Raw genomic sequence first — 24,046 nt, 5'->3', positions numbered from 1 at the left:
CACTGTCCTCACTTTATTTACACATTCTAAATTAATTAAGCAGAGGATTCCTCTGCGCGTTGGAAAAACACAGGGCTGAACAGGGAGACCGGGAGCTGCGCTGATTTATAGAGGAGCTGCAGATGCCGCTCGCCTCTCCTCCAGGCCGGGATAGGTGGGGGGAGAGTCGGGCGGGAGGCCGAACGGACCGTGCCAAGATTGTTCTGTGGTGGCTTTTTGTGTGTGTGTGTGTGTGTGTGTAGGTGGGTGGGTGGGTGTGTGTGTGTGTGTGTGGAGGGGGGGCGCCCACACACACACACACACACACACACAAACATTACACAATTTTAGGTTGACCCATTTGTCAAACTGCTCCACATGTTGGGAAAGCAACAAAATTTACCATTAGTATACAAGTGAGAGTGTGTGCGCGCTAGGTGCTTTAGACACATTCAGTTTAATAAAGAATGAGTATCTTTCTTTATATATATATATTTTTTAACTCTTAAGTAATACGTTTGTTCTGGGCAAGTCATCCTGTTTTCAGGTTTGATGTTTTTATTTAATGCGAAAAAGGTCAAAATGCTCAGCTTATGTTCTCAGTTGAATCTTCATGATGCTTCACTTTAGAAAGTTGTCCAAAATTCAGGAGCATCCTTCAAATTTAAAAACGATTATATTATATTATATTATATTATATTATATTATATTATATTATATTATATTATATTATATTGATTAATTAAATTACCTGGTACAACTGCAAATGAAAATTAAAATCCATCGATAAGTGAGGTTATTATTGACAGGGCACCGACATCAACAAGCATAGATTGGCTTAATGTTATGAATGCATTAATAATAATAATAATAATAATAATAATAATAATAATAATAATAATAATAATAATAATAATAATAATAATAATAATAATAGGTATTTTTGGTAGTATTTTTCTCTTAAAGATCCTTTGAATTTGTAAAATAGCGAAGTAAGAGCTAAATCTCGTTGACGTCTCTCAATAAATTACAGCGGCTCAAATCGCGGGTGTAGCGCCCAATTTGCGCATATGGAAGCAGTTAGAAAAAAGATGGGAATTGCCTTGAAATTTATAAACGTGTTTATAGTGACTGTTGAGTCATTTGGCTGTCACTTCACATATCACTCAGTTCTTTATTAAAAGAGAAAAAAAAAATGAGTAATGTCTCTGCGGTACCTAAATCAGGATGCTCTCTGGTGCTGATGCTGGTGTGGGTGGTCCTCGAGTGACAACGGCGTGGAAAGCACGATATTTATGACGATTTTATCAACGGATGATGTCCCGCTTGCATGTATGTGGAACATTAGAAGGGCGGATGAGTGTGACCCGGGTGTACCTGATGGGTAACCAGCGAGTTTCCGTTCTGGACTCATGTCTGTGTGCATTTGAGCATAAACTCAAGTGAGCTCACTGTCAGACTGTCTGTTTCAAATGTGTGCCACGGTTTGAACCCTTTTGGTGGTTGATCCGTAGTGTGTGCATCTGCTCCAGCCTGTGTTGCAATTTTCTTTTTCCTTCTTAAAATATTTAACCACCCCTACAAGCGCTTGATGTGGATCTTAATGGTCTGATGCGGTGCGTAATGACTCCCTATGCAGAGGAAGAACTTAATAGTCTGCTAATGTTTTTTCCAGGCCATTTACTTTGCAAATTGTACATGGAGAACATCCATTTACAGAGCATGGGCAGGAGAGGCGCTAATCAAAATGATTCCCTCAAATCCGTTCTCGACTTTCATCGGTTTCACTCAGTCCCGCTAACGAGCTCAAGAGAAGTAGAAAAGAAACAAAAGGCCCGGGTCCGGATAAAGAACGTGGTCATGTGTTGGTTTTCGTTTCAAAGACCCCTTCATCCACCATAATCATCTGTCAAAACACCCGCAAACTAATTCAGCCATTTGCGCACAGATTTCCTAAATAATGGGGAGGGTCTTTGCGCCTCCCCTCTGTATGGAAACATGTGGTCCAACAAGTTTGAAAAAGACCAATAGGCCTGTTTGTCTGTTGCAGGACGAGTCCCACTGCTTCTTTTTATATGACAACACGGATGGCATGAAAGCGGAGCAAAACCGAGGGCCTTTTGAGAAGATTGCTTTTCAGAGCCTATATGTGTGTGGCTGGACCGCTCGCTGTGTGCGCATTCAGTCCCCTGGGCCAGGGGTCCACGCTGACAACATCAACAAACGAGCAAAAAAAAAAAAAAAAAGCTGCATTATTGTGGATTAGAGAACCCGATGAAAAATGCTGTTACAAATTAGCAACGAAAGCCCCCAAAGACCGTGGGGATATCCTTGTTCACTTTCAATTACAGAGTGCCGAGGCTCGCTGTAACGTCTCCCCCCCTCCCATTCATTTGGGGGAGCCTTTGTAAGTCGCTGGTCCTTTTACAAACGAGTAACAGCCACACAAGAGGAATATACTTGCCCACTGTTGCGTGATATTCTCCAATTTTGTGCACATCAACATGTGGAAACACATAAAGGGGAATTATGTGTCTTGTTCATACCCAGACATCAATTTAGTGCAAGCTTCAGCTGCTAATGTTGTCGTTAACACATTAATCATTTCCTTCCACTAACATTAAGCGGCAGTTTATTTTTTGGGAAATCCCTAACAGCATACGCAAAAATGGGAAAGAATCTGGGTCGTGAACGTGATTTCAAATAAATCCCATAGTTTGGAACCTCTTCAAAGAATTTTCATTTGAAGGAAAAAAAATGATAAAGAAAAGTAGACAAGTTTAAGACAAGTTTGCGAGCTCTCGTTTGCACTTTAAGATTTCTTAAATGTCTTGTAATTTTGAATGCAGAAAAACTAAAGTAAAAAAAAAAAGAGTTTTTGTTTCTTAAACTCACAAACATTTATTATTCTTGTCGTTACAACAAAAAAGAACTGACCTATGAACATTTAGGTGCTCAGCTATTGGCAACACAAGACAAATGTTTCACAGATTCAACTGTAAATATAGGGAGGAACGAACAATTTAAAAAAGGTTGAGAGAGTCAATCACGCAACCTATATGTATCCACTGACAACAGGAAACGATATTGCCACAAATTCACCATGTAGAAGGGGGACTGCTGGAGATTGGAGTGATTTTTCTATGTAAAGTCAGAAACCCCCCTTTCGTCTTCATGTGCTTTCTAAGTAAAAACCTGAGATTGCCGTCTTTCTTCTAGATATCAACAACAATAGTGCCACTATCTTACAATAAACACAATATAAATCATAATTAAATTCTCAGTTATATTTATTAAAAAAAATGGAAATAAGCCCCACTGGTCGTTGGTGACAACTTTAACTTATGTTAAAATATCAGTTTTTATTATTATTATGATTCTTATTTTAAATCCCATCGCCTTCTAAATGAGGACCGCAGACCGGACTTGCAGGCCTGCATTGTGTTTGTTTTTATGATCTTTCATAAGTTGTCCGCCTCTCAGTGTTATGCACATATATTTACATCGCATAAATAAAGTCTCCTCTCACATTGTTAGGAAACCGAGAGAGCTCGAAACAAACTCTCTCTCTCTCTCTTACTTTCTTTCTTTCTGCAGCAAAAATGTTCATCCTACCTTCACATAGGACGACGTCACAATTATTATTTCTTATTCACTTTTTCAGTTTTTAGAAAGGGCAAGTGTTCAAGTTGGAGGTCTTGGTGGGAAAAGTCTGACTCTGCGGGCTTGCTTGGAATAGGCCCTCCTGGGAAATGTTCAGGTGGCTGGAAGCGGAGGCCAGCGCCGGGGTGAGCATGGCCAGGATCTGAGCCTGGCTGCTGCTCTGCGCGCTGTAGGAAGAGCCGCTGGAGTTGGCCGCTCCTATGATGTTGTCAATGGAGAAGGAGGGCCGACTCGTTGTGGAGCTGGAGTCCGTCTTTAGAGGCGGCAGGGACGGGCTGAGCTGCGGGTAAAAGGGCTTCCTCAGGTCGGTCCCTAGAAGGGAGGGCAAGTGATGCGGCGCGGGGAATATGGATGCAGGTGAAGGCAAGGTGCAGGGGGCGCTGGGGAAGGGGAAAGATCCGCCGGTGTGGTGCGGGTGGAAAGGGTTGTGGGCTGCGTGAAAGTTCTGCAGCTGGAGTCCGTAGTTGTATCCATACGGCCCGTATCCGAACCCTGGCAGAAAGCCGCCGGAGTCCCTGAGGATTTCGTTACTTTGGTGTCTCTTGAAGCGCTTCCTCCTGCGCAAGAAGCTCCCGTTGTCGAACATGTCTGCGGAGTCCGGGTCCAGGGTCCAGTAGTTGCCCTTTCCCGGGTTACCGGGCTCCCGTGGGATTTTCACAAAGCAGTCGTTTAGGGAAAGATTGTGGCGTATGGAGTTCTGCCACGCAGGGAATTTTTCCCGGTAGTAAGGGAATCTGTTGCTGATGAACTCGCAGATCTCGCTGAGCGTGAGCCGTTTCTTGGGACTCTGCAGGATGGCCATTGTGATCAGAGCGATGTACGAGTAAGGGGGTTTCACAAGTGCACTTTTTCGGGGTTTGTCCCCGATCAATGTCCCAGACTCCGCGCCGGATCCCAGAGGCTCTGACGGGCAGTCGGAGCTGCTGAGCCCCGGAGAGGAACCTCTCTCCGCCGCGCTCTGGGAGTAATTATCGTCCGAGTCATTGTCCAAGTTGAACTCGTGGTGAATGTATTTCCCGTCTTTCCCGACGGATATGTCCCCTCCGACCACATCAATGTCTACATCTTCGGACAATGCAGAGCTGTCGGACATATCCGTCCCTAAAGTCATCCTTGGAGAGGCAACTTCTCTTCCCTCGTCTCTCCCAGATTTCTTCCTTTTTCTGGTAAGGCTGAAGTGCGAGAGCGCGCGCACCCCTTCCCTTTCCCCCCCTCACAAAAAGGTATTATTGTGGACACTTTATCTCCAACGAGTCAATGCACACATAGCTACAAAAGGTAAGAGACACATAAATCTTATTGACCTGCGAATCTGGAGATTGCTTTTGCATCCGAGGGTGGTTTCATTAAAAAAAAAAAAAATTCTGATGCACTCGTGTAAAAAAGTCAGCCAAAGATACAGTCAATGTCTTCCACCGATAGCTGTCAGAGTTTGTTTTTTCTTCAGGTGCGATGGTTTTCAGTCAAAACACTACTTTTGGGTATCCGAATGTCTTTCCAAAAGAGGTTTTACGCACGGGTTTGGAGAGGTATCCAGTCGGACTGTCACACTATCCTCCTTAGCTTTCAAATGGTATTTATAGGAGCACGCCGATCACGTGATCTTTGAGTCACAGTTACCAGGAACTGGACAGATTTTTTTTTTTCTTCCAAAAAGTAATATTTGTATTTGTATTTTACATTAATCAATGTTTCTTTTTTTTTGTCGTTCAAATAGTAATAATAAAAAAAGAACTGAACTCGCGACCCAAAAATCGTAAAATCACTGTTTTCTCATTGTGGGTCATATGCACTTATAAAACTCTAAAACTCAAGTGGAATAATTACAGTTAAAATAACGTGGGTTAACGAAATCTACCTGAATTTTACTTCTTAAAGACTTGCAGGAATATATAGACCGTACTGAAACCTGGAAAATATTCGACGTTGCTGATTTAATCTGTTTTTAATAGAGTTAATCACAACCAAATCAAACTGATTAGAATAGATTCATTCTGTTCGTAAATGTATATATTTATTTGCAGAGAAAGTTATTATTATTATTATTATTATTATTATTATTATTATTATTATTATCAGATTTTCCTTTTTAAAACAAGAAAAGAAAAAAGAACGATGTTTTCCATATTCGGTCAATACGTCTTGTCTGTGAGTAGATGTATTTTTTCCTTATGTTTACAACTTACTGAAAACGCTTGCTATATAGATAATTACATGCATGTGAATTGTTGTTGTATTGTCTTACCTTTATTATTAACATAAATTAGTTTTTCCCTTCTTAGAAAAATTAAAAAAAAAGTACATACATAACATTGATGATTTCATACAAACAATTCTTATCATTAATATTATTTCAAAAACAAACGTTCATCGCCACGTAGGAATTGACTCCTGCTGCTACTTGACAGGTGAAATATCCAAGTCGCTTTTCTCTGTCTCCTTCTCAACAAGGCAGACAATCATCCATTTGCATGAGTTGTAAAAGGGCGAATGGGATATTATAGACGCTGCAACATGCTCCGAGTTGTTTCTCATCAGGAATGAAACGTCAGCAGATGATAGTACAATATTTGCGGGTTCCTCTCATTCGTTAGACTGAGCTGTTATCCGTCATGCTTCCATTCAGGCTCGCACTAATAGGAGATCAGGCAGCACAATATTAACACGTCCTATGTATAAGAGTTTTTACATGTAAGCTATCCTCTGCTTTTCATTGTTTCTGGATATTATTCGCTTGTTTATCTCTATTGTTGTCTTTTTGTCTGAAAAATATTTTACCGATAAATCGAGTTCAATTGAAATATGAGATACCGGATCCTATTTCATTGTGTTGTCATAACTGACTGTTTAAAGTCTGAAAACAGACATTCAAGGGTTATTTTTTTTTCCCCTGAAATGTTCTTTTTTTTCTTTTTCTATTTTTTGTTTTCATGCATATAAATAAGTTATATTTTTGTTTCAAAATTTTTGTTATAAACGATCGATACTGTCTATAATGTGTTTTGCTTTCAATAACTGGAATAGTTGCCACAACCTCGATATGTTATATTTTGACTTGTCATATATCACTAAAATTCACCTGTCGATCTATAGTTGAACTTCTACAAGGAAAGGATTAAAACAAACATTTACTTACATGTATTTGATTAACATATTTTAAAACTGAATCCGAGTGTCTTGGTTTTACTATTTTTCAGAAGTGTGGATGTTCATAGAGTTACCAGTAGCGCTCCGAATGAGCTTGCTGTAGTTTGTGGTGTTTAAGCGCCACCTGCTGGTGAACTCAAAGCAAAAAATCCATTGGATAAATTGGCTTCTGTGTCTTTTACGATTTGGATCCCAAAAGAGAGATTTTTTTAAAAAATCCACAATTTCCAGTCAAATTTCTGAAACGTATATGTTTTGCTAAATAGCTGTGCACCTCTTAATAAAATGCAAGATAAAATTTGGCCAAAGAATAAAAACAAAATAATATATTTGAGGAATTGGGGATTCAGTAACCAACTGCAAAACAAGAAAACAGTAGGCTACACATAAACTAACAAAATGTTAAACATGGGTAAGTCTCGACTAGTGAATTCAATTTATTCACTTATTTATTCTCCATTTTTACTTTTCTTGCTGCACCACGTTTGAGCATCCAAAATACCCCATCCGCCTCCTCCATCCCCGCGTCCCTCCCCGATGTTGACCTCTGGAGTCACTTTGGCTTACAACAAGCCAGCACTTTCATTGACAGATTTTTGACAACTTATCCGCGCTCCATGTCTGTGAGGTATAGCAACAGCTCAGCAATAGTTTCCTGAGAAAAAAGTAAGACGAAACCAATGAACATCTTATTGTTGCTGCCATCTCGAGGCTAAAACGTGTAAATTGCTCAAGTTGTGGAGGAAATTATTATTATTATTATTATTATTATTATTATTATTATTATTATTATTATTATCATTATTATTATCATTATTATTGTTGTTGTTGTTATCGGACTAAGAGACAAAAAAGTTGAATCAGAGAAATTATGTCTTGTGGCTGGTTGCATCATTATTTCGATATTATTATTACCATAAATTATGGTTATTTATGACGTGCATATTGCAATGGAACTTTTAATATGTATATTATGTGTTTTTTTCAGTTGTACTGCATTTTTTTCTAACTTTTATCTTATTTTATTACTTTTATTGTTATAATTATTTTAGGGAGCGGGGAGTGGGGCTACGAACGGAAAAGATAATTTATCAAGGATGCACTTAGTTGATGAGTGAAATTTGACCCACTAATTTTTTTTTTTTTTTTGAAATATTGTTAAATCTTTATGCCGCTATATTAACAGATTATGTTGAAACTGGTCAGATGTAAGCTTTTTTATTTATTTATTTTTTATTATCATTATTCATTCACAATCTTGCTCAGAGTCAGTGCATGCGTTTGCAATTGTGATTGTTTTTGTTTGTTTTTGTGATTGTGGTTGTTTTAGCAAGTTCCTGACTGACATTCCATGAAAAGCAAAATAAAAAATAAAATAAAAACACCCTAAACAAACCAGGGACACATTTAATTCATTAACAAGAAGGAATTATTTATTTCCAGCGGCATTGTTGCCAGCAAATATCACACTTTTTTAAATCTTAAAATCTTGAGCTACATCAAGCTTTTTACACATACAAACAGAAGGAAACATTTAATCAAACAAACTGAAACGTGAATTATGAAGAAAGTGAATCAATCTCTAACTTTTTATTGTTAGAGATGGAATGTTTCAAACGGATATAGATGGCTTTGTACCTCTTTAAATATAAATGTTTTAAAATTCTTCCACAATGGAACAAACTCGCATTTATTAGGCGTACGGTCACTGCAAATTTTCTTTTACCTAAGAGCATATTATCTCACATATACCTCTCTAATCCTGTTGTAAAGTTGCCCTGTCTCATGTAGCTGTTGTTGTAGGAGTTCATGGGGTTCGGGAGGCCCAGGAGCTGCTCCGTGTGCTCTGCGCAGGAGCCGTGGCGCAGAGCCGGTAGGGACAGTCTGTTACTCGAACAGTACACCTGAGAGCCGCCGGGGGAGAACCCGGCCTGGCTCATCGAGGGCAGGTTCGGAGGAGAGGCAGAGGCAGCGGAGTATGGGTACCCTGTTGCCAGATTGGAGGTCAGGTTTCCGCTGTTTCTGCCCAGCATGGTCGCCGCTGGGTTCACAGTCTGGTTCTGGAAACACGCTGACGGATCGGTGCTGGTTACAGAGCAGCTGGAGGTCATGGAGCCCAGGTCACCGCCGCTCAGACCCAGTGCCTGGGTGCTGAGGTCTCCCACCGGGCCGCCCTGCACGACAGTCTGCTGGCTAATAATGTTGTCGATGCTGAACATGCGCGGCTGTCCCTGGCCGACCCCCGAGGGGGTCTGGTAGTGATGCATCATGGCTGGATGTGGAGATGTGGCTGTCAACTGGGAACCATAGCCTGACCCGATCCCGGCGTACAGCGTGTTGGGGTAGGACGGCCTCCCCATGGTGGTTGGCGTAAAGGCGCTGGAGCTCTGCATGTAACCCGGATAGGTACTCACATCTGTGCGCTTGAATCTTTTCCTTCTTCTTAAAAAGCTGCCGTTATCAAACATGTCCTCCGCAGCTGGATCCAGAGTCCAATAGTTGCCTTTGCCCGGCCTGCCGGGCTCCCTGGGGATCTTCACAAAGCAGTCGTTGAGGGTCAGATTGTGGCGGATTGAGTTCTGCCACTTCTTGGAGTTCTCCCTATAGAAAGGAAACCGCTCCATGATGAACTTATAAATGCCCCCCAGGGTGAGCTTCCTTTCGGGGGAGTTGGCAATGGCCATGGCGATGAGAGCGATGTAGCTGTAGGGAGGTTTTCCTCTCTGGACCGGCCTCTTCCTGCGGCGGCTGCCTGTGGGTAGGTGCTCCTCTGTGTGGCCCACTGCGCCTCCGTCCTCCGCGCTGGGGCTGCTCCCCTGGGGCTCAGACTTGATCAGAATGTTGTCCTTAGGCCGGGCCTGCAGCATCAGTGGCGGCGGAGGCAGCGACGAGTCCAAGCTCACATTTGGAGACATGACATCGGGGCTTGCCTCTGCAGGCGAGGGCTCTGCGGTCATGTTGCACATGCCAGAGAAGTAAGAATAATTTGCCAGAGTCATAAAAAAACGAATAAACGGGAGAACCTTCTTTGTATCGAAACGATCAGATGGGGAAAATTCCCTTGGATGGCTCAAGGAGGTGCGTATTTTAAGACAGACAGTCTCCTTTCTGTTACCAAAGCGAGCCCTCACTCCGCTGTTTGGGATGGTGTGTGTCAGTACAGGTGAGAGAAAGGCGTTGACAGTTTTATAAGACTGGGCAGGAGTGACGCCACTGGGTCCACACAGTGACGATTGATGAAAGAGGACTCACAACCCACCCACCAAAAACTGACTTTATCTCTCTGAGTAGTAGATTTCGACTGATTTGAGCAGCCGGTCTTTAATATTTAAAGTTCCTGAATTAAAATAACAGTTTCCCGACTCCTCAAATAAATAAATAAAAAATGCAGAATCTAAAAATATAGATTCATATTCTAGAATCTATATTCTAGAATACGATCTATTAAGATTAATAGAACTGTAATCAAGTATAAGTTTGTAAATGTTAATACTTGATACATTCTACAAACTAAGCTACTTATTTTAGCCCTATCAAAACCTTCTGATCAGAATTTCACTGAATATCTTAGCTTAGTCTCTGTTACTTATTGTGTTATTTTCCCAGCAACAGGGATAATACGCTTATTTATCTGGAATTATATAAAAACAAATCAATTTATTGAATGTAAAGAACAACCACCAGATCTGTGGTTAAGAAAGTTTAAATAATTTAGGTTTGAATCCAGCTTTAGCCAGCTTAGTGACACCTTTCAAAGTGAAACTCGCAAACATGCTAAAGTTAACCCTGAGGCAATAAATGACACCTATAGGTTGCAGGCGAAAGGTTTAAATGTAAGCACATATTTTGAAGGTTTCATCACTATTTTTGTATCATTTGTGTGTAGTAGAAGTTTGAAATGTCATAGTTCCCACATTTTGACTTGGCAATATTTTGCCCTCTCTTTAAAAAAAAATGTATTCTCTGGCTGTCACCTCCAAACTCCAAAATACTTCAGCACAGTATTGGTAAAGAAATATGTACACTTTGGCATCCTGTTTGCTGAAATTACCTTTCATTTTCATATTTTCTCTATAATATGAAACAACATCAACTATTTATTTTTAGTTGGGCGTAGTTGACTTTTACTTGAATTTGGCAGGATAAATAAATATAGAAATTGTTTTTAAATAATTTATCCTCTCCTAATCCTTTCTAACATCACAAAATACCAGTTTTAAACAGGGTGTGTGCAATTTTGAGGTTTATTGAACAAATTAATAATTAGCTGCAGACACAAACATCACTGGCGAGCCTTCTTCTGTGTCTGTAACTTTGCTGTTCTTTGGCCTTTCACTGACTTGCTGCCTCTATGCTTAAGGCAGAAACAACATTCACAGAGCTGCACCAGGCTACTCCAAAATCTGCAGCCTATCCAGCAATTGAAAAACAATAACAACCCCCTGAAAACAAGCAATTGAGCTATCCAAGCTTTTGAGAAAGGAAAGAAAAATATCCCTACATTTCATTTTCATTTTTGGAGAGCGATAATCAAACAACCCAGTTGGGAGATGAGGAGACATGTTGTCTTTTGGATTTTGAAGTAAAAACAGTGTTGTGCACACAGTTGGTAGTCAGACAACACCCTTTAAGCACTGTGAAAGCCATGGTCTTTCTTTATGATTATTTAGGCAAACAGAGAGCTACAAGCTGTTTGCATGGCTTTCAGCAGCATTGTGAGATCTGCAACTTGGGATGCAAAGACAGAGCACAACAAGGTAGGGCCACAATTAAACAAACTATTGTATTAAGTTGATTTCAGTAAGTGAGTATTTTAATGACCAAGGACTGGAAAAAACTGTGGAGGATACACTTGAGACACCACATATAAAGAGACGCACCAAATATCTTCTGAAATATCCCAACTATCAAATCAAATGGTAAACTTTAAATCTCCAACATCTATACACCAAATGAGATATCTTCTGAAGAATTGGTGAAAAGCAGAAGATATCTCATGCTGGATGAGGGTAATTTGCTACATGCAATATGTTGGGGGAAAGTATTCATAATTGTTGAACTTTTTCACAGTTTATCCAATTGCAAGCACGTTGTATTTAGAACACAGTTATTTCATACACCTTTAATCAAATTTGGGGCAGACACCATTCACCCAAATTTTAAACAGAGTCCACCTGTGTGTCAGAATTAAGAATAACCCAGAATTTTGTTAGAGAACATCAGTGAACAAACAGCACCATGAAGACAAAGGAACGCAGCAGACAGGGCCAGGGGTCGAGTTAAGGAGATGTTTAAAGCAGATTTAGGTTACTCGACATTTTTCCAAGGAGGAAAACATCACAGCGTCACAGGAAAGAGTATAGCAAAACTGCAAGCCAATCAAGACATAGCCACTCACATGAACTGACAGGATGTTAAAGAAGAGCAGAAAACCTGGAAGTAACTAGAAAAAAACTTGATACTGAAGAAAGAAGTTCACCTTCCAGCAGGATGACACAAAACAAAGAGACAGAGCTTGATGGTTGATGGAAGGGATTAGATCAAGTCAAATTTATGTTAAATAAATAAATTTAAAAAACACACTTTCAATCTTTTGTTTTATTTAATGTACTTTATTGAAATGTTTAAAAAAAAGACAAAAAGTCTAAAAGATGTGATTCTCCTTTACATGGTACTTCATTTGATTCTCATGTTGACTTATCTTCCACTTAAGTTGATTTTAAAGAAAGTTGTCCACAAGTTTTAAAGTAATGATGTTCCTCTTGAACAATCCTGCTGCGAATAAAAGTTGCTCATAGACAAAGAGAAGATATTAATCATCACCTCCTATAGTTCTGGCAGATGTCTGTTTTACCACAACCCATCCTCTACCAACACGCAGAAGCTGGCAACCCCATCCCACAGATAACTGGAACCCCCTCCCCTTCTCACCACGCTGCAGCTCAGACATAACTAAGCCCAGCTAGCTACTCACAGCCAGTGGTTAACAGCTTCAGACAGGCGTGGGAGCAGGGATGTATCTAGGCGGGATCTGCCCCCAGAGCTGCCAGGTCAGGCAGGACAAACAGGGGCTCAGGCCAGGAAACGAGGACCCCTGCCTCAGGGTCTGCGGCCTCTTGTTAATCCCCTCCTGAACCGCCCTGCCACCCCAGCACTGACTCCATACACCTTTCAGGACAATATTTGTTTCTCGGTCCCATAAATGGAACAAACACTCTGCTATAGCTATTCAGATAGTGATGGTTCCATTACTTTTCACATTGCAGACAAAGTTTGCATCAGAATGTTCTTCTGACAACAAAGTAGATTTTATAATACAATGCAAATTGCTGTTTTCCTGTGGGGTAGATAAGGTAGTGAATTATGGACGACACCATTTCTAGCCCTACAAAATACAATCCATTTGCCAGAATCTTTAATTGCATCTTTGTATTTGTAAAAGCCACAGTAATATTTCTAAACTGAATTACTTTTTAAGTTTCTGAAAACATCAAGCTGAATGTAAAATTTTTAATTTCTAAAATTAGTTTTGTCTTTACAAAACCTTTCTGGAGATGTCCATGAGTGTCTGGAGAATCTCAAATTGTAATTTGTAGATTACAGAATGATGTAAAATCTGCTTATTTGCTGACAATAAGATGAGCCCATAAAATTATTTTTAATGAAAAGCAAATGTCACCGATGGCCCAAGCTGTGCGGATTTGCCCCCAGAATTTAGAGATATTCAGTCTTTCAGACTTTCAGTCATGTTCTGTACCATATGGTGTTTTTGCTTCCTCACACTTCTTCCTTCTGATTCTCTGTAGAATTCTTTTCAACCGCTCATGTTTGTTGTTGTCACCACAAACTTACAGTGTGTCCTTTCATATGCAGATTTATCAAAAGTGAGTTTCTTCAATCAAATTTAAAAAAGGAAGCAAAAATTCAGAAATTGAGAATTGTTTTGGAAGCGGTACTGTATTTATTATCTCAAGTATGAGGTTCTATCATCATACTTGCAAACATGGTTGAGCTAAAATCTGCATGTACTATAACTGGGATCATCTGCTTTGGTCACAGAGTTGAGCTATGCATTCACAAGCAAGCAACCATAAAACAAAGGATGACTATTTGGAAGAGTCACTCATTCGCACTGTTAAGTATGGTGGAGGATCTGTGATGCTACCAAAGACCCTGGGAATCTTATTAAAGCACAGAGGATAATTTTTGGTTCAAAATCCAAATTTACTTTAATATATTAATGTACACAATGGACATTGAATTAGCACTACCACAGAGACTAACATCAACTGTCGTTTTTATCTCTGCTCTTACAATTGGGATACAGCCAATCACAGACATGGAAAATTAGTGGTGCTCCTGGATTGGCCAGTTTGCAAACACCAGTAAATCAGATAACATTGCACCTAGGTATATCAGCTTCCAGGCTGCATTTTTTTATTGCTACAATGTTTGACATTTGTGATTAACATTAACGGTAACACTTTATTTGATGGGTTGTGAAAAAACATAACATAACACCCGTCATGAACATGAGTAAGTCTTCATGAATATTTATGACTATTGTCATAAAGTGTCATTCGGTAAATCATGACACTTTTAATACAAAGTTGACATTATTCAAAATGTCTTCGTTATGACAACTTGACATTAACCAAGAAATCATGATCTGACACAGATTTGTTTTTAAAAGTATTACTGATTAAACTTTAGTTTTAATAACATAAAGCTACATATTTTTAAAAAGTTTTTTAAAGTGATTTTTCTGAAAACCTGCTATGCATAAACTGAATAAATGTACTCAAAATAAACACTGGGTTTTTAAAAATCCTTGTGAGATTATTTTAGAGCAATGAGACCATTTTTATACACATTTTTACCAGTGGTTCCTATAAATGTGGCCAGCAGTGCAAAAAACCCTGTGTCTACTCCAGTTTAATGCTAGGTTTACTTCTGTCTCTTCATCAGCTCAGCAAGTTCTCAAAAAAAAAAAAATCCCGAGAAGTACAGAGAGTGAGAGGAACAGATGAAGTTGCTGAGCAAACACTTAGAGTCCATTCATTCACAATGTGGCTCCAGGGGACGCAGAGAAGGGGAGGGGGCATGAGAAAGAGGGGAGGAATGAGGGAGTGAGACAGATAGAGAAAGAGAGGGAGACACAGAAAGGGCGAGAGAAACACATGAGAGCGCGCATAACCTTTTTCTTGCTCAAGCTAATCAAGTACGGGCCAGGGCTCCTGAAAACGCAGGGATTACCAGGGTGCTGGAGCTACGTTGGCCCGGGCCGCCTCTGCTCGCTCCTGCACTGCACGCTACACTGCCCTGCTAAAGCAGCGTACATGGTTCTCACACACACACATAGACACACTCATTCATGCTCATCCACTGCTCATTTTTATTTGTGAAGCTTCTCATAGGTCTATTAACACAGATACGGCACAAAAATTTTCTTTGTGCCGTATCTGGCACAAATTTGAAAATTGAAATTGAAACTGATTTGAATTTTTTTTTTAAATTTTCAAATCAGTTCTGTTTTTTTTGTTTGTTTTTTTAGCAGAATTAAATGTGCTTAACGTTGACAAGTAAACTTGTTTTCTCATGGGTATTCTTCTGTGTAGCTGCATATATATTTGCACTTTTTATGGTAAACACTGACTGACTTAAATGAGTTTGCATTTGTCCCCCAAGACATGCAGGAAATCCCGTAGCTTAAAGTGCTGACTGAAAAAAAAATATCCACAGAAGCAAACACCACAACCTTGTCAAATCCTGTTAAGATAAGTGCTGTAATTACACAATTGGGAAGTGAGCAGCAATGGGCACACTTTGGAAAGCTTGGCTCCGAGCTATGTGATGGAATCTGTGAGCTGCAAGGGTCACCTTTCAGTAGGAAACAAGTTGCATTACCACAATATTGCAATCGGATTAAAATCTGGATTTTAATCCCCCCTTCTGTTTTTATTATTACTACTGAGCACTTCAGAGAGGAGCTTTCTAGCATGCTTCAGATCATCATCCTGCTGCATAACGCCATTCCACTGAAGCTTCAGGTTATGAACTTGTGGTTGGACATTATCCTTCAGGATTTCATTTTCATTTCTCTGTCAACTAAAGCATGTGTTTCATGTTATCGCTTGGTACTCTGGCTTCCTCCCTAAATCCCAAAAACTGAGCTGTTAGGTTGAATTGACCAGTTCAGGATGTAAGGCATCGTTCACATAATGACTGCTGGAAATAGGTATACCCCTGATGGATGAACGGACGGACGAACGAACGAACGGATAACAGCAATGTAATTGTATGAACATTTTAACTGGACATTCACTACTTGCTGACTTTCCTGGAAATAGACTTTGTATATTTAAAGCATTCCCAGTGTGCTACGTGGACCAGACAGGCTGAAAGCATGATGAGTAGCTGCTTCCTAAAAAGGAGAGAGAGTAGCTTTGTGTCCATAAGTGTGTGGGTGTGAGGTTGTGAGAGGGGTAATCATGTATGGCAGTGGTCTACAAAGTCAGCCTTCAAGAACCGGTATCCAGCATGTTTTTTGTTTTTTTTTCTTTCCTGGTTTAATACATCTCAATCAAATGATGGTTCATCAGCAGGCCTTTTGCAGAACTTTGATATGTTGAGGAAGTAGTTGAATCAGCTTTGTTGAAGAGACGCATCTGAAACTCCTCAGGCTTTTGAGGAAAGGGGCTGTACACTCATGATGCATAGTCTTCAATGAGTATAAAGCTTTTTTGAAAAATTTAAATACTATAATATTTTTTCCCCCCATTCTCATATGTGTTCGAAAAGAGTATCAGTAAGGTCACACTGACAAAAAAAATCCTCTAACAGACGTCAGAGTTTCACAGGACAGAGAAAGACCAGAGAGGTGGGCTCCAGACTGAGACAAGGACTTTCATTCAGGTGCTAAATGTCTTCTTCTAACACAATCTTTCAACATGCACTTCTCTTTGTTCATTTCAACTCATCAACCAGAGATTGGTTATTTCACTTCTGAAAATTGCAAATGAGAGTCACTTGATCCATAAAACGGCATTTTTTTTTTTTTTTTTTACCAACTAACCCAAAAAGAGTCTGCTCTGTTTATATCACCTCCACCAAGAGTAGTTACTGTCCATTGCAATACAGGTTCTTGCATTACCTGGTGGTGAGAGATGGATAGCAAGTGTGCAGACACACTTGCTGACTTCAAGACTTTATTACTCTGTGAGGAGGGGGAGAGATGCGATAAGATCCGACTTTCCATAGATTAATGATGTAGGGTATGAATGCCTCTAACACACAAAAATGCAAGACATACAGTATGAACACATGAAAGCAAGCAGAGATGTCAATTATTGTTGAGAAAAAAAAATCACAAACAAAATTAAAATACAGTTCTTAATTTTGAGGTTCCATGAGGTTTATACTTACGACATTCATCTCTTACTTTCAGTTCTCCACTCAGTGGTTTATCCCTCTTTTTTTGTAAAGACCAAGTAGAGCAGTAGTCGTGTTTGGCATCCAGTACCACACCCACGTTGTCCCCGTTGTCCTACCCATTGTCCAGGTTGGTCTCAGGTGGGATCAGCATCCATTATGTGCTCTAAGACTCTTGCACACAAGTCGGCATTAAACTCAGAAAAAGATTAACGTATGCAGGTACATGCAACATGGGCTGAGGTTGATTGTTTTCCTTTTTGTCTGCTCCAGCCCCTCTTTATGCTCTCCACAAATATTGTTCATTTTATTGTGGTTGCAGAAAATTATTCTACTTACTGATTCTGAAAAAAACAAAACAGGAACCAATAGATCAATTGTGTATTAGCATTGTGGCAACACGAGGGTATGAAGCTACTACTCTGCCCTTCAAAGCAGGGTAACCAGAGGGTGTCATAGCACCACCTTGGGAATTGCGCCCAAGGAAATAGGTAAGGTACCCAAGGTTCGTAATCAATGAGAACAAGACTTCATTCCACCATAATAGTTCATTTTACTGTTCCATGTTTTAAAAAGCAGTAAAATTCAAAGAACCACAATAGGAAGGGAAGTACACAGTACTGGGGCCTACCAGCAGGGGGAGGGCAGTCCAAATGTGGGAACTGGTTCCTAAAACAAAATAAATCACCAAGTAGGCTACTTGTGAACAGACACTCGATCAACACCGGTCACTCGCACAGCACACAGGTCCAGTTCCTCTGGATTAAACTAATTTTACATCCCCATCTAGTGCTTCATAAATCGACTGTCATCCTGAAAAGAGTTGTTTTTAGGGCAAAACATTCCACAGCTATGATAGGCCTAATTTCCTTGAGACGTGATCAATTATTTAATCAAATAAAATCAGAATTAAAATGTTCGGATGAGGGAGTATTGGATAAATATTTATATTATACTACATTAGATTTAGGAAACTGTTCAATAATACAGAAACTATTACATACATGAAATGTAAAGAAACCGATATATAAAGAAATATGCTCGTCATTACAAAAAATGCACTTTAAAAAATATAACTGGAAACATCCAAACACGTTTTTATTATGAATTTAGTAGCTTTATCATAATACATTTTTCGATCTGCTATTTTTTTGTTGAAATGTGAACTCCGATACTGCATTAACAGTAATTTGTGGCGTGCCATCGCGAGATAATGATCTGATCGGATAAATGTTCCCGCCCACGGAACGAAAGTAGGGTGTTTGTGTTCCTCACGGACTATAAAGCAGAGGAACGGGCGGTTCACTTCAAAACATGGCTTCCAGGAGAACGTCTTCAGCGCCAAATAATTTTAAAAATACGTCCACTGATGCAAACAGGTATTTAATAAAGTCGTTTTCTTCGTCGTATGCTCTCGTATACCGATTGTTTGGCTTCTGACTTTGTGGTGAATAAAATGAAGAAAAAAATAATAATATGACGTTGTTCAGCCGTTTCAAGTATCATAATATCTTTAAGCCGAGCAGGAAAAGGGACATGGGGTTCAATAGTTTACCTTTTTAAAGATAAGTTAAGGGATTTTTGCTTTCATGTACAAAGTTGCCATTCATGACAGCAATTGTTTGTTGTTTTCAGTTCAAAATGTGCCAATAATGGAGTAAAAGCCAATAACACTGCAGATGGGAAGAAAACTGGTAAATGTAAGTATGCACTTATGTTCGTTATAGATGACTGACGTCATGTAAGTTATCAGATGTTCTGAGCAAATCTGCGTTAGTGTAGTGAATTCAGAAACGTCATTTAGGCCTATATATCGAGAGGGTTGATAGGCAGGCTTTTGAAATAAGATTTGCTTTCATCATGTCCACGTCTATAGAATATGGAAAAACAAGCTGTTAATTTTACACACTTTAGTCCGTATTTCAGTTTGTAGTTTGTAAACAAAACTAAATTCAACAAATATATTGTTTTGGTGGTGTTGTTTTCTTCATTTAGGATTGAAATCACATTGTATCTTTTTTTTTGCTCTTGTTAATATCACTTACTGACAACCTAGAGATAAATTCCTCAAAACAATTTCATATTACCATTTTAAATTTGACCAGTACTTATCAAGCTATGTTAAGCATTTTTTTTAACCAAAAGTTTAAAGCTCGCAAAGTTCTCAACCTGTGCCTTAATGAATATATATTTATTAGGATAATTGAGTGCTGATTTACAAAGTCTTAGTGTTAGAAATTTTAAAATCAAGCTTTGCTAAGTTAGTGTCGACTAGATAATGAATACTATCTTTTCAATTTTGCGTTGACCTTTAACTTAAGGCACATTTCTTGATTGTTACTTGACATCCAGAAATTTCTTCTACAGGGTTAACACTCTTTTAACATTGTCTAAAGAATTAGGGATTATGGAGAAAATACTGGCTTTGTTATTATCCTTTGCATAGAAGTTTGTTTTTACTTTAGCATCACTGATTGATCTACATTAACACATGTGAAGTGCCTTCCCTCTTCAGGGAATGCTCTTTTTATACCTATTGATGCACCTAATGTTTTGTCAGTGGATCTAGTTATTATGTTCCAACCATTTTCAGGTGTTTAAATATCTGTTCCACTTCTTTGGTTGCTGTGACAAACTAAATGCTATTTTAAATATTTTCATAAAACATTTAAATCTCAAATTGACCATTTTCCTGTATATAATGTTCAGCTGAGAAACTGCCAAAAAATATATGTTCAAATTATAGCCATAAAAGGACATACAAACTGAACTTGAAAAGTGACACACAAGACCCATACCAGTTTTAATTATGTTAATAAATTAACTTGAGGTCTATAAGCAAGTAATGAGAAGTTTCACCATCTTAATGTTACAAGTGATCATATAATGTACTTCTTATGATCTAGTTACACTTTAAATAAAACTGCATATTATACATCATCTGCTTTAGGAACCATAATCTTTCTTTAAAAATAACTTCATAATACATTTATTGTCTTTGTTGATTTGTAGCAAGTGGGACTATTGTCAAGTCTCGATATTTACAATCTGCTGAGAAGACATCTCTTTCAAAGGTAAAGCAATTTGTCTATATTTATCTTTGTTGCATTGAAACATATTAAGGTTTTTTTTACATGGCAGACCACTGATGAATGATGCTTTGCATGTACATTGGAGTGGCTATATTCTTAAATAATACAGTAGTGAATTTGCTTTTCTCCTTGATGTATCCTATTGTAAACTGGACTGTCTTGCTGTTTTTTTCTTTTTCTTTCTTCCTACGATCAATTGATTTTTCATATTCTACCTTTAAAGAGCAACTCACTGACCAATGAGTTGTCTGGGCCTTCCTCATCCAAACCCACCGCTGTAAAACCAAAGGTGGGTGCTCCAACAAGGCGCTCAATGACCCCACAAGCACTGGCAGAATGTAAGTTTATCTTTATGGGGTTGCTTTGGGTTTTCATTAATGTTATTAAATGTCAGGTTTTGAGTCTTAAAATATAAGAATAACAGTTACATTGCCATGATTTTTTTTTTTCTGTTTTCTTGAGGAAAATACAATTTATACAAAATAAGTTGTCTTAAAATTAATTTTGGTTATATTGTTTTCGCTTTCTTAAAGCAACACTGACATGCAAAACTGATTCATCCTTCCTTGGTAAAAGTGTCCTGCAGTCCACTTTTTCGGATGGTCACTGTTTTCGACCAGATTTTGATATTTCAGTCATTAAAGGTAAATGGAAAACAACTTTACAATGTCATGACTTCCTTTCAGAACTGAATTGTGAATTAATAAGGTATTTTTTAACCATAATTCAAAGATAAAACTGTGATTGAGAATGCAAAGGAGCCTGAAAGAACTCTAGAGAATGAGAAGAAGATTGTAGAAATGCAAACATTTCTTCTAGCCTATCTAACAGCTAAGGTAAGACTGGTTTACACTGTCTGAATAAAGCTACCTTAATGTGAACATAACATACAAATGTATATCATGTTTTCTCTTGGAAAAACAATTTTTTTTGAAAATTTTGTTTACTAGATGGAGAGTAACACTGCAAAGTTCAAAGCTGAGGCAGGGGCAAAGCTCCTTCTAAATATGGAAGAAGAACAGAGACTGCATATGAAAGTTAAGGAGAAAAAGCACCAATATCTACTAATGGAGAAGAAGAAACAACTGAATGAGCTCTTAGACTTGCAGGTAAGTGCACCAATAACTAATTGTTGAATATTTTCCCATTTTTGAGTTGGTCTCGCATCTATCAAGATCGTATACTTGACACATTTTCTTTTATTAACTTTGACAAAGACCTGCTATGTATTATTGACAGATGTTGTGATGCATAAATGAAGAAATCTTGTAGTTCTTTCATTTTTTATATGTTTGGTTCTAATGTACATATTAGAACATGCAATACATTTTTTGATGTTTTAAGTCTTGGGGGGTGGGGGAGGGTGGGAATTGACTGGTTGGACCTAAAAAAAAACAGATAATAAGCATTAGCCTGGGAATGCCTAATGAATGTGTTTGTAGTTGCTTCTTAAAGGACTGGTGTCATTTATATATTTATTAAACAAAAATTAAGATTTTTAAGGAAGATTATTTGTATTATGGAGAGAGAAGAACTGGCTTCTCTGGATGATCACCAAATAAACTGATTTATTTCTACACATATGGTCCATTTACTGCAGGCTGATCTACAGTACAGACCAAAAGTTTGGACACACCTTCTCATTGAAGTCAATGAGAAGGTGTGTCCAAACTTTTGGTCTGTACTCAATACAGACCAAAAGTTTGGACACACAGTTGTGTCCAAACTTTTGGTCTGTACTGTAAGTCTGGTACAGCATCAGCAAAATAAAGGCTTTGTTTCTTAAAGCTGCACTGTAGTAAGTATAAACACCAATTGCACAGAAGCTCAAAGCATGAAGTTATTTGCATTACCTTACTTTGTTTGATCAGATCTATTTGTGCCAATATTGTAAATTAATTGTTAGTTGAGCTCAATATTTTTTGCCAGTACAAAATTTATTTTATTGATGAGCTAACTGTCAATAGGGTAAGTTACTGAAGACATATGCTTTTTGTTAATGCATCATATCTTTGTAAGCATTCTATTTGTAAATAATGAGTGCTTTTGTATCAGCAATAGCACTTTAACTAATGGGCCAATTTATAATTTATTTATTTTATTTTTTTATTTTTTATTTTTTTCCCTTCAGATTGATATCCTGACGCCCGTGGCCGAGGCAGCCAATCAGTTCACAAAGGACTACAAGTGTTTTGCTGCAGCTGTTGATTCAACTCGTCATGAGTTGCCTGTGAAGAATTTCTACATAAATGGGGATGGAAAAGAATTTCTAGGTTGTTACAATGTTTATAACTAACGTAAAGTGACATGGAACAATAATTACTACATTTATTGTATTGTCTGCAAATAAACACAAACTAGGAGTTTTTCTTTATAAGGGAGTTGGATATCAAGATTTAACTCAATTGTTTCATATAAACTACCACTACATGCTATAATATTTATGTCCCTTTTTATTGCTGTCTTTAGAAAAAGCTGAAGTTTGCCTGAAAGAAACGGAGACGCTGTTGCAGGACTGCACACAGGGAGACCATCTGGACCACAGCACATCTTTAGAGTGCCTCAGGGAAATTAAAACAATATCAAAGGATATCAGTCAGCAGCTTTCAGGGTAGGTACACTCATAACATGGTGCAGTCCCTTGCAAAAGTATTTATACCCAAAATATAAATACTGTAACATTTTGTTTTGTTTCAACATGAAAAATTATGTTAGAATTGTAAGAGATTAGTTAGCAAAAAAATGGTACATAATTGTAAAGCTGCTGCTCTGACCTACTAGAGTCAGATTTTACAAATGGAAATCAGACATGTTCTTCCATCTGAACTGTTGAATTGATCAAGCGTTGTTTGGTGTGTTCTTCAGTTTTCATGATGTAAATGTAAAGATGTCTTAACTTTAAGTACTCAGATGTTCCTGTTCTTTCCAGAACGTGCTCAGAGCTTTCGGAGCTGTCATCGTTGGTCTGCCGTCAATCAGTCCAGCTTCAGCAAGCCAACGAGGAAGAGCAACTTGGGAGTTCAAGAACCCTCCTGCTCTTCTGCCCCAAACAGTGAAGAATACCAGACAGAATGGGATACGCAGTACATGCACTTTGGATAACGCCTCAATCCCTGTATTATTTCCCCAATTAATTTGTGTAACTTTCTTTTGTGTCTTTTCTTAAATATATAGTCTGTTTGATTTTGCTGTAATTGTGTTATAGTTTGTCTTGTTGAGTAATTAATTGGTCATGCAGTTTTACAGATTACGTGTGTTTAGTAAACAGTGAAATACACATTAAAAACTGAACTTATCCTTTTGGTTTCATACAGCAATAAAATTAGCTCACGCATTTAAATCAAATGGTCTTTCTATCCAATTTCTCCACTCATGAGCCAAAGATCCGTGGAACTTCATTTGCTCTACTGCGCCATCAAGTGGACAATATTTAAACCGATTAAATGTAATGCCAATGAGTAAATTATGAATATTGTCTTAATCTACCTTTATGATACAATGGCTGGATCAAAAGGAAAAGGGGAAATTAATAGGACAAGGGGTTATGGTGTGAATGGTCTAGTGTTACTTGTAACCGTGCTTATGTCACTAAAGGGACGAAATTTAATTTTTGCTTAGAAAGCTTTCCCGCTCAGCTTCGGGTGGTTTCTCGTGAAAAGGTCATTTCTATAATGAGCGAAATCATCTCAAAACAGAATCCAGGCGTATCCAGAAAAGCATGAGTTGGTTTATAT

At 38.4% G+C, this 24,046-nt stretch overlaps 3 protein-coding genes across 3 annotated transcripts; 1 reads left to right on the top strand and 2 right to left on the bottom strand.

Annotated features, from left to right (window-relative positions):
* Positions 1 to 2,854: 2,854 nt before the first annotated feature.
* foxd2 (forkhead box D2) lies at positions 2,855 to 5,214 on the bottom strand. The gene has a single exon (XM_032573068.1). The coding sequence runs from the start codon at positions 4,751 to 4,753 to the stop codon at positions 3,647 to 3,649; it is 1,107 nt and encodes a 368-aa protein (XP_032428959.1). The 5' UTR covers positions 4,754 to 5,214; the 3' UTR covers positions 2,855 to 3,646.
* A 3,317-nt stretch (positions 5,215 to 8,531) lies between these two features.
* foxe3 (forkhead box E3) lies at positions 8,532 to 9,788 on the bottom strand. Its single transcript, XM_032571164.1, has one exon. It carries the CDS (start codon positions 9,786 to 9,788, stop codon positions 8,532 to 8,534), a length of 1,257 nt encoding a protein of 418 aa, XP_032427055.1.
* An 8,687-nt stretch (positions 9,789 to 18,475) lies between these two features.
* On the top strand, positions 18,476 to 23,657 carry haus8 (HAUS augmin like complex subunit 8). Its single transcript, XM_032571185.1, has 10 exons — positions 18,476 to 18,599; positions 18,856 to 18,920; positions 20,233 to 20,294; positions 20,536 to 20,650; positions 20,846 to 20,956; positions 21,045 to 21,148; positions 21,263 to 21,421; positions 22,444 to 22,585; positions 22,782 to 22,923; positions 23,242 to 23,657. Exons 1-10 carry the CDS (start codon positions 18,535 to 18,537, stop codon positions 23,366 to 23,368), a joined length of 1,092 nt encoding a protein of 363 aa, XP_032427076.1. The 5' UTR covers positions 18,476 to 18,534; the 3' UTR covers positions 23,369 to 23,657.
* The last annotated feature ends 389 nt before the right edge of the window (positions 23,658 to 24,046 follow it).

The sequence above is a fragment of the Xiphophorus hellerii genome, chromosome 9 (assembly GCF_003331165.1).
Source record: "Xiphophorus hellerii strain 12219 chromosome 9, Xiphophorus_hellerii-4.1, whole genome shotgun sequence".
Taxonomy (NCBI): Eukaryota; Metazoa; Chordata; class Actinopteri; order Cyprinodontiformes; family Poeciliidae; genus Xiphophorus; species Xiphophorus hellerii.
Note: the sequence above shows the minus strand (reverse complement) of the source record. Positions and strands in the feature narration are given on the sequence as shown.

Bases quoted from the DNA above. Each gene is read 5' to 3' on its own strand.
- foxd2 (XM_032573068.1), bottom strand. From the start codon at position 4,753: ATGACTTTAGGGACGGATATGTCCGACAGCTCTGCATTGTCCGAAGAT.
- foxe3 (XM_032571164.1), bottom strand. From the start codon at position 9,788: ATGACTCTGGCAAATTATTCTTACTTCTCTGGCATGTGCAACATGACC.
- haus8 (XM_032571185.1), top strand. From the start codon at position 18,535: ATGGCTTCCAGGAGAACGTCTTCAGCGCCAAATAATTTTAAAAATACG. The intron at 18,921-20,232 runs GTAAGTATGCAC...GTTGATTTGTAG, and splicing joins TGGGAAGAAAACTGGTAAAT to CAAGTGGGACTATTGTCAAG. The intron at 21,149-21,262 runs GTAAGACTGGTT...TTTGTTTACTAG, and splicing joins TAGCCTATCTAACAGCTAAG to ATGGAGAGTAACACTGCAAA.